Source organism: Simochromis diagramma, unplaced genomic scaffold, assembly GCF_900408965.1.
Source record: "Simochromis diagramma unplaced genomic scaffold, fSimDia1.1 OVJJ01000107.1, whole genome shotgun sequence".
Lineage (NCBI taxonomy): Eukaryota > Metazoa > Chordata > Actinopteri > Cichliformes > Cichlidae > Simochromis > Simochromis diagramma.
Genome location: NW_024387209.1, coordinates 1,033,161 through 1,043,724, shown reverse-complemented (window position 1 = coordinate 1,043,724; position 10,564 = coordinate 1,033,161). Strand labels below are relative to the sequence as shown.

General features: G+C 41.4%; 1 protein-coding gene across 1 annotated transcript; it reads left to right on the top strand.

Moving 5' to 3' along the window:
- Positions 1 to 215: 215 nt before the first annotated feature.
- On the top strand, positions 216 to 8,963 carry LOC120746276 (protein NLRC3-like). The gene is made up of 11 exons (XM_040051690.1): positions 216 to 263; positions 348 to 446; positions 550 to 675; positions 1,502 to 1,580; positions 1,739 to 1,967; positions 2,116 to 3,913; positions 4,015 to 4,188; positions 4,492 to 4,665; positions 5,246 to 5,419; positions 6,539 to 6,585; positions 6,761 to 8,963. Coding segments are annotated over exons 2-11 (3,330 nt in total). The 5' UTR covers positions 216 to 263; positions 348 to 444; the 3' UTR covers positions 7,288 to 8,963.
- The last annotated feature ends 1,601 nt before the right edge of the window (positions 8,964 to 10,564 follow it).

Genomic DNA, 10,564 nt, shown 5'->3' with positions numbered 1-10,564 from the left:
CTGCTGTCTGACTGCATTCAACTGACACTGAGAGGAAGCAGAAAAGAAGCAGCTGATATTTGGACAGCACACATGATGGAAAGGAGGATTTCAGTTGATGTGCACATGCATGATTTGTGTTTCCTCGGAAGGTGAAGGTAGAAAGTGTGTGTGAGCTGACGTGAATTCAGCAGCATGGATCAGTGTGAGGACAGAGAGGAGGGAGTCCCTCCCTCTAAAACCACTCTGTGTGGGGAACATGAGAGCCAGACCAAAGCTCAGAGGTGAGATGACCATCTCTAACTGTCCATGACTCTTCTCCATGTCACAGCTCAGCACTCACATCACTGCTCCATCATTATTCACAGGAACCAACCTGGAGCTGAACCCAGCTGTGTATCCTTAAAAAGCAGTGATTCAAAGGAAGTTGTGATTAATTTCAGACAAAAAAGTTCCTTTGGTAAAATGTAAGTTGTTATTGGTATTAACTGATTTGAACTTCAAATACACATTTTAAGGTTTTATGTGCAAGGAAACATTTGCGGAATTTAATAACTTTTCTTCTGTCAGGATTCATCAAAGACCAGACGCACGTGGACATGAATATAAAGATGAACCCAGCAATGTCTCCTTTAAGAGCAATAATTCAAGGAAACAGCCTACTGATTTTAAAGATGAACAGGCTAATTCTGTAAAGTAAGCAGAAGCATGTTGACTTTGTTAAGATATAGAAAACAAATAAATTTTGTTAATTTTTGTTTTGCTGCATTTCACCTAGCTTACTTCATAATTTGTGTTTCTCTTCCGAATGACATTTCGGAACAACCTGTTGGGCATGCCCACTAAAAACACTCAACATCACCCGTTGATTATTGGTGTTAAACTCATGACCTTTTTCTTTCCAAGCTCCTTAGATCCTGTCTGACATTCTTTTGACCTACACAGCACTATTCACATACTTTCCCTTCCTCCTACTTCATTATGTTTCATATCTACACCTTTGAACAACAGTTTGAATCCACCTCCAACGCCCCTGGCCTTGCTGTCCTTCCACAAACAACAACATTTCTATGTCCCTTCTTTCGCTCAACCAATTTGCTTTGTTTACCAATTGTGGCCCACCATTTAAAGCCCATATTGTTACTTTCCTTCTCTCTCACTGGATTTGAATATGCCTTTCCCTTCTCCTCCTTTTTTGCCTTTAGCCAATACTGGCAGTTTCTACTGTCACCCTGTTAATACGCAGAGTTGTTTGTTAACCCGGGTCCTGACCAGTCCGGTATAGAAATCACATTCTTGATGACCACATGTTTGATTTGGCCTAGATTGGGCTTGGGAGTGCCAATTATACCTCTTTAAGAGTGTTCTTGACTTTGTTAGATTCAGTGTTGTTGTTTTCTTTTGATAATGCTTAAGTGGTGATTGAATTCTTTCTCTTTAAAAATATATATCAGATTATTGATTTGGCCACTCGTAGAATTTTTGTTACCTATATGATAGGTTTATTTTGATTCCTCCATAGCTTGGACCAGGAGAGCTCAGAGGTACCCAGTGGGCAATCTGCACATCTGTGTCAAACACACTTGGAGTCAATATTTATGGTCTGTACATGTATAACCAGTTTTACATATATTTTGTTCACAGTCATCTCCATGCTGCATTTTGCAGACCAGTGGATTGTTAGTGTGTACAACATGGATCTAATGTTTGGCTCAATTATTTCAATTTATTGTATCATTTGTGTGGTATTTTGTTCCAGCTTGTGGAGGACAACATCATCTCTTTTGTGAAGAAACAACTGAAGGAGCTACAGAAGGTTTTACATGCAGATTTTCCAGAATACTTAGAAAGTCAGAGCAAGGATGAAGAGATGCTGGAGGCTGAGGTTAAAGAGCAGAGGGAAAACAGCAGAGAGGCTTTTGTGAAGATTACACTGCACTTCCTGAGGGAAATTAAGCAAGAGGAACTTGCTGATAGTCTGCAAAACAGTAAGAGGATTTTTCTCAAGACTGCAGCTGCTGGATAAATGCAACAAATATCTCAAGAGCTAGACAAACATATGTTCACTCTTTAGAGGAATGAGATGTTGACTATATAATAATTCATGTATTTGGGTTATTTATTTTATGTTTTCAGAAATCTTTGCTCGACGTTATCAATATGAACTTAAATCTCACCTAAAGAAGAAATTTGGGTGTGTGTTTGAGGGGATCGCTAAAACAGGAAATCCAACCCTTCTGAATCAGATCTACACAGAGCTCTACATCGCAGAGGGAGGGACTGGAAATGTGAATGCCAAACATGAGATCAGACAGATTGAAACAGCATCCAGGAGACTACACAAAAAAGAAACAACAATTAGACAAGAAGACATCTTTAAAGCCCCACCTGGAAGAGATAAACCAATCAGAACAGTCCTGACAAAGGGAGTGGCTGGGATTGGGAAAACAGTCTTAACACAGAAGTTCACGCTAGACTGGGCTGAAAAAAAAGCTAACCAGAACTTTCAGTTCATATTTCCATTTGCATTCAGAGAACTGAATGTCCTTAAAGAGAAAAAGTTTAGTTTGGTGGAACTTGTTAATCTCTTCTTTAGTGAAATCAGAGAAGTAAGAATCTGCAGCTTTGAGGACTTCCAGGTTTTGTTTATCTTTGATGGTCTGGATGAGTGCCGACTTCCTCTGGATTTCCACAACACTGAGCTCATAACTGACCCTAGAAAGTCCACCTCAGTGGATGCGCTGCTGATAAACCTCATCAAGGGGAACCTGCTTCCCTCTGCTCAGCTCTGGATAACCACACGACCTGCAGCAGCCAATCAGATCCCTGCTGAGTGTGTGGACATGGTGACAGAGGTCAGGGGGTTCACTGACCCTCAGAAGGAGGAGTACTTCAGGAAGAGATCTAGAGATGAGAAGCAGGCGAGCAGGATCATCTCCCACATCAAGACATCACGAAGCCTCCACATCATGTGCCACATCCCAGTCTTCTGCTGGATCACTGCTACAGTTGTGGAGGATGTGCTGAAAACCATAGAGGGAGGACAGCTGCCAAAGACCTTGACTGATATGTACATCCACTTCCTGGTGGTTCAGACAAAAGTGAAGAAGTTCAAGTATGATGGAGGAGCTGAGACAGATCCACACTGGAGTCCAGAGAGCAGGAAGATGGTTGAGTCTCTGGGAAAACTGGCTTTTGATCAGCTGCAGAAAGACAACCTGATCTTCTATGAATCAGACCTGACAGAGTGTGGCATCGATATCACAGCAGCCTCAGTGTACTCAGGAGTGTTCACACAGATATTTAAAGAGGAGAGAGGACTGTACCAGGACAAGGTGTTCTGCTTCATCCATCTGAGTGTTCAGGAGTTTCTGGCTGCTCTTCATGTCCATCTGACCTTCATCAACACTGGAGTCAATCTGCTGGAAGAGGAACAAAACACCTCCAGGAACTTTGAAACAAGACAACATACAGGGTCTCAATTCTATGAGAGTGCTGTCAAAAAGGCCTTACAGAGTCCAAATGGATTACTGGACTTGTTTCTTCGCTTCCTCCTGGGTCTTTCACTGCAGTCCAATCAGAACCTCCTACAAGGTCTTCTGACACAAACAGGAAATGGCTCACAGATCAATCAGGAAACTGTCCAGTACATCAAGAAGAAGCTCAATGAGAATCTGTCTGTAGAGAAAAGCATCAACCTGTTCCACTGTCTAAATGAGCTGAATGATCGTGCCATAGTGGAGAAGATCCAACAGTCTTTGAGTTCAGAACAATTCTCCACAGATGAGCTGTCTCCTGCTCAGTGGTCAGCTCTGGTTTTCATCTTACTGTCGTCAGAAGAAGACCTTGAGGTTTTTGACTTGAAGAAATATTCTGCTTCAGAGGATGCTCTTCTGAGGCTGCTGCCAGTGGTCAAAGCTTCTCAAAAAGCTCTGTAAGTTATAAAGATTTAAAGATTTAAAGATCCTTCTCTCCCTTTAACAAGAATGACAAACACATCCATCACTGCTTAATTTTATATTACTGTATCTTCAGGCTAAATAGCTGTAACCTGTCAGAGAGAAGCTGTGAAGCTCTGTCCTCTGTGCTTAAAATGGAGGACTGTGAATTGACAGCTATAGATCTGAGTAACAACAACCTGCGGGACTCAGGAGTGAAGTTGATATCTGCTGGACTGAAGCATCCACACATTACACTGAAAACTATCAGGTCAGATAATGTATTTTGCAATTTGATGTGAGAAGGTAATTAGTAGATATTTAAAAAGAAAACTTCCCAGACTTTGAATTTGATGTTTGATGTTTTACAGATGTATATTCATGTTTTTTATTATTAAGATCTATAAACTCTGGTGATAAGACAACTTGATGAGACTAACAAACTCATATATACATTTACTGGAAAGAGTTAAGCATTTCATTTTAAGCACTTTATTTATTCAGAGTAGGCCAGTAAAGACTTTGCATGTACAAGAATTATCTTTTATTTTTTGGTGCTTTGTTGTCTTTCCAGACTGAGTGGCTGTGACCTATCACAGAGAAGCTGTGAAATTATATCCTCCATTCTCAGTTCCCAGTTCTGTAGTCTAATTGAGCTGGACTTGAGTAACAATGACCTGGCAAAATCAGGAGTGAAAGTGTTGTCTTCTGGATTAGGAAGTCTTCACTGTAAACTAGAAACACTCAGGTCAGGATTCTACATTTGTTTTTATTACTAATAAACACTTTCGTTAGCTTAATTTTTATGATTGTTAGACAGACGGTTTTTAGGATTTTTCATAAATTTTCTCCTTCTTTCCACCATAATGTATCGTCACAAATTATTCTGATTTTTACTTGAATTTGGTTAAAGACTAAAAATAGGTTCCAACTTAGTTTAAGTTTAGCATAGATTTATATTTTTTACTTTCATTTTAACTATTCTACTTTTATTTGAACTATTATATTTCATTGTTTATCATATCATTGACTATGATAAAACATTTAGATTTTAATGTTTCCTCTCAGTGATTTATAGTAACCTAAATGATCATCTGTGTTTTAATTTAGTGCCATCTTCTGGTTAACATTGTAGTTTGCCCACTACACACTAAACCACTACATTTATATATATATATTTATATATATATATATATATATATATATATATATATATATATATATATATATATATATATATATATATATATATATAGTCTTTCTGAGTAAGTTTCTTTTTAACTGCACTGCTGTTCTGGAAGATTAGCTGTCATGCTTTGTGTCTGCAGGTTGTCAGGTTGTTTGATCACAGACGAAGCTTGTGGTTCTCTCGTCTCAGCTCTGAGCTCCAACCCTTCTTATCTGAGGGAGCTGGACCTGAGCTACAATCATTCAGGACAGGAACAAGTAAAGCAGCTGTCCGCTATACTGAAGGATCCATCCTGGGGACTCCACAATCTTAGGTATAGAGAAGTCTTTTGCAGCCACAGCCAGTCTCTGATATAACAGTAATAGATGACAGTTCTTTCTGTCCTTTATTCCCTCTGGTACACTTGCCTCATTGCTCGATGTGTATGATATTTGGACATCAAACATGTATGAGCTCCATCAAAAGAGTTAAACTAACATATTAGTCACGTGAAATAATTAAGCATCAGCATTTGACTTCATCTAATTAAAATGCATTGCACTGCTATGCTGCTGTTTCTGACCGTTACTGTTGAAACTGTGCTCCCTTAAAAGAATAAGGGAGCACTTATCTTTCACTCATAGTTACTGGTTGGGTGAAGCCATTTATTAAACAACTGTGTTTGCCTGTTTTAAAAATCTTACTGAAGACAGAAAATACCAACATGACCCTAATTCAAAGTTTACATACCCTAGTTCTTAATAAATAAATAACAACATGTGGATGTGTGACCCTCCAAGAAGATGCTTCACACAACCTTCACAGACACGCTGGCTCATGCAGTGTAACGTTGGCCAAATTTGTTTGCTCTAAAGGTGGAGTGCTTCTTTCTAAAAATGCTCATGAAGGATTGTGTGATTGTTTTTTTATTTAGCAACTAAAGTGCCTACAGGCAGCTGTTGTCATGACTGGCACTTTAAAAATATAATTCAGTTGAACTGATATTAATTTAATCACTGGTTAAATCACTTGTTTAGTCTATTTGTTTGTTTTATAAATTATGGACTAATTTATTAAACAAACTATTTTATGAAACAAACAAAAATGTATCAGTACTTTGATATAAATAAATTATAATAATTTTAAATCTATAAGGCCGTGCTGAATCTATATGGTGAAGCTGTGCTGCCCATAATATGTACCTTTCAGACCACATCACCGTGAGTTAATTTTGGGGATTTTTTTTTTTAATACGTTTCACACAAACTGAAGAGTAAAGTAAATAACATGCTTACAACAAAAAAGTCAAAATGTCTGCTCAGCCTGCAATTTTTATAAATATGTTGGACTGTTCCTTTATCAGTGTCTAACAGCATGTGTATGAGAGTGATGTAATGTCCATGTGTGCCTGCTGAAAGAGACTATGCTGGTCTGACCCCCCTCCTCCTTTCAGGGTGGAGCCTGCTGGAGTCCGATGGTTGAGACCAGGTCTGAGGAAGTGTAAGTGTGTTCTTAATGTGATTCATGAAAACAAAGCAGCACACATTCAACCATCTTCAAACTGTCACATCACTCATTCACATCTCTGATGTCAGGAGTCATCATCAAAGTGTCAATCAATGAACAGATGACGGACCAATAACTGCAGCTGGATTGTGTTTGTTCTCTCCATCAGATTCCTGTCAACTCACAATCGACACAAACACAGTACACACAAACCTCCAACTGTCTGACAACAACAGGAAGGTGATGTTTGTGTGGGAGGGTCTTCCATATCCCGATCATCCAGACAGATTTGATTGCATCTGTCCTCAACTGCTGTATAGAAATGGTCTGACTGGTCGTTGTTACTGGGAGGTCGAGTGGAGAGGAGGAGTTTATATATCAGTGAGTTACAGAACAATCAGAAGGAAGGGGAGGACAGGCTGTGTGTTTGGAAAAAATGATCAGTCCTGGAGCCTGAGCTGCTCTGATTATTGCGGTTACTCTGTGTGGCACAATAAGCAAAAAACATCCATTTCCTCCTCCTCTGTCTCTAAGAGAGTAGCAGTGTATGTGGACTGTCCTGCTGGCACTCTGTCCTTCTACAGAGTCTCTAACACTCTGATCCACCTCCACACCTTCAACACCACATTCACTGAACCTCTTTATCCTGGGTTTACGGTCTCATTTGGTTCTTCAGTGTGTCTGTGTGTAGTTTAGTATGAATAGTCTTGTTGAACATTTCAGTCGGTACATGTCTGTCTCTCACAGTCAAAAACATGTTTTCAGATTCATGGATTCAATCAATGGTTTAAATGATGATGGAAACTTCAGTTATTGAAAAATGGAATCTATGATTATCCCAGGATTCTTTTTTTTTTTGTATGTTATGTTTCTCTGAAGTTTAGTTCAGCTCATAATCTTTATATGATACCTCTTCATTAAATAACCGTAATAATAGCATCAAAATTTGGAGACAAAGCTTCTGAAGTATAACATTGTTATTCAGATTTATAAAGAAGTAAATTTCATGATACTGCATCAGTGACCCAGTATTTGTGTTTTTCCGATTTCATTTATAATGTGGGATTTAGTATTATTTATGGTTCAGTTTCCTTGTTTGTCCTACTTGTTCCAGTAGTGTTCCTAGTTTAGTCACTTGTATTTCTGGTTTTGAGTTTTTTATCTAGTCTGTTTCACTTTTTGCCTCCATGCATGTTAAGTACTGTTTCCATGTTTATTATTGTCTCCCGAGTCACTGTGCTTGCATGTCTTGAGTCTGAGTTTATGTATGTTTCCTGTTTTATTTTGATAGTGCTTTGCCCTGTCTTCATTTTTGCTTCCTTCCTGTCTCATTGTGTCTGATTAGTCCCAGCTGTGTTACCCTCCTGTGTCTCTTTCCCTCATTATCCTTTGTGTATTTAAGCCCTCTGTTTCCCTGGCCCGTCGTCATGTCCACTACCTGTGTGTTTCTCCGTGTTCCTCGGTTTCCTCGCAACTACTAGTTTTGGATTTTGTTTCTTATATCCTGAATTAATTTTTTTCCACAGCGCAATAAAGCTGCCTCCCTAAGTTCACCCCTTTGTGTTTTTAAATTCAGCCTCACCCTGTTAGATAAGGATATGAACTTTTTGGGTAAGTCAGGCTTTCTGATTCAGGGTTTGTGTATGCTCACCTGAAAGGTAGCATCTGTTCTCCTGTACAAAATTAACTGATTGAGCACTTCCTACTACAAACACAGTAGTATAAAGAACATATAAATAAATAGTAAGATTTAACACTTGTGCTGCAAATACAATTGTGATTTGATCATCACATATAAAAAAGCAGGACAAGAAATCTATCAGCTCAGTTTAACACTATATTGTTGCTCAGTGCAATGTCAATACTGATGTTTATTTCTGACATGGCAGCTGCACATTACAGATCTGAAATATTGCACACACCTAAACATTAAAGGTTACAGTGTGTTTATCTCTGGTATTCTCCCATAGCTTAATAAAGCAGTGTGAAAATCACTTCAAAGTGAATTTAATGTTATTTATTCACAGATATTTCTATAATCTAACATCATCAACCAAATACAGGCAAATTCCTGTGACAATACCAAACACAGTTTGTGTTGCTCCAACTTTACAGCTGAGCTTCATTTGGTTGTATTAGGTTCATGTTTTTCATGATATAGTAAAATATGTCCGTAGAAACATGTGACGTTCTGTTGTGAATAAAATATGGGTTTAGCAGATTTGCAGATGATTGCATTCTGTTTTTATTATATTTTCCACAGCGTCAAAAGTTTCGTGGAAATGGGGCTGTACTATAAAACTGTAAAATTATTATAGATATATTTGTTTAATCTGGTAGAATCAAACATGATTTGAAATAATTTGATGATAGTCCATCCATCTTCATCCGCTTTATCCGGGGCCGGGTCGCGGGGGCAGCAGCCTAAGCAAAGAGGCCCAGACCTCCCTCTCCCCAGCCACCTCCTCCAGCTTATCCGGGGGAATACCAAGGCATTCCCAGGCCAGCCGAGAGATATAATCTCTCCAGCGTGTCCTGGGTCTGCCCCGGGGCCTCCTCCCGGTGGGACATGCCTGGAACACCTCACCCAGGAGGCGCCCAGGGGGCATCCTTGTCAGATGCCCGAACCACCTCAGCTGGCTCCTTTCGATGTGGAGCAGCAGCTGCTCTACTCTGAGCGCCTCCCGGATGGCCGAACTTCTCACCCTATCTCTAAGGGAGAGGCCAGCCACCCTTCGGAGGAAGCTCATTTCTGCCGCTTGTATCCGCGATCTCGTTCTTTCGGTCACTACCCACAGCTCGTGGCCATAGGTGAGGGTAGGGACGTAGATCGACCGGTAAATTGAGAGCTTCGCTTTTACACTCAGCTCCCTCTTCACCACGACGGACCGGTGCAGCGTCCGCATTACTGCAGCTGCAGCCCCAATCCGTCTGTCGATCTCCGGCTCCCTTCTCCCATCACTCGCGAACAAGACCCCGAGATACTTGAACTCCTCCACTTGGGGCAGGAACTCATCCCCGACCCGGAGTGGGCACTCCACCCTTTTCCGGCTGAGAACCATGGCCTCAGATTTGGAGGTGCTGATCCTCATTCCCGCTGCTTCACACTCGGCTGCGAACCGTTCCAGTGCGAGATGGAGGCCCTCACCCGATGAAGCCAACAGAACCACATCATCTGCAAAAATCAGAGATGAGATTCTGAGGCCACCAAAGCGAAAGCCCTCCGCCACTTGGCTGCGCCTAGAAATCCTGTCCATAAAAATTATGAACAGAACCGGAGACAAAGGGCAGCCCTGGCGGAGCCCATCACCCACCGGGAACGAGTCCGACTTATTGCCGGCAATGCGAACCAAGCTCTCGCAACGGTTGTATAGGGATCGAATGGCCCGTAGCAATGGGCCAGACACCCCATATTCCCGCAACACCTCCCACAGGACACCCCGAGGAACACGGTCGAATGCCTTCTCCAAGTCCACAAAACACATGTAGACTGGTTGGGCAAACTCCCATGCACCCTCAAGTATCCTGGAGAGGATAAAGAGCTGGTCCAGTGTTCCGCGACCAGGACGAAAACCGCATTGTTCCTCCTGTATCCGAGGTTCGACTAACGGACAAACTCTCCTTTCCAGCACCCTGGCATAGACTTTCCCAGGGAGGCTGAGGAGTGTGATCCCCCTGTAGTTGGAACACACCCTCCGGTCCCCCTTCTTAAAGATGGGGACCACCACCCCGGTCTGCCAGTCCACAGGTACTGCCCCTGATCTCCACGCAACATTGCAGAGGCGTGTCAACCAGGACAGCCCTACAACGTCCAGAGCCTTCAGGAACTCGGGGCGGACCTCATCAACACCAGGGGCTCTGCCACCAAGGAGTTGTTTAACTGCCTCAGTGACCTCGCCCCCGGAAATTGGCGGGTCATTCCCCTCATCCCCAAACTCTGCTTCCTCCTCGGAAGACGTGTCAGTGGGATTAA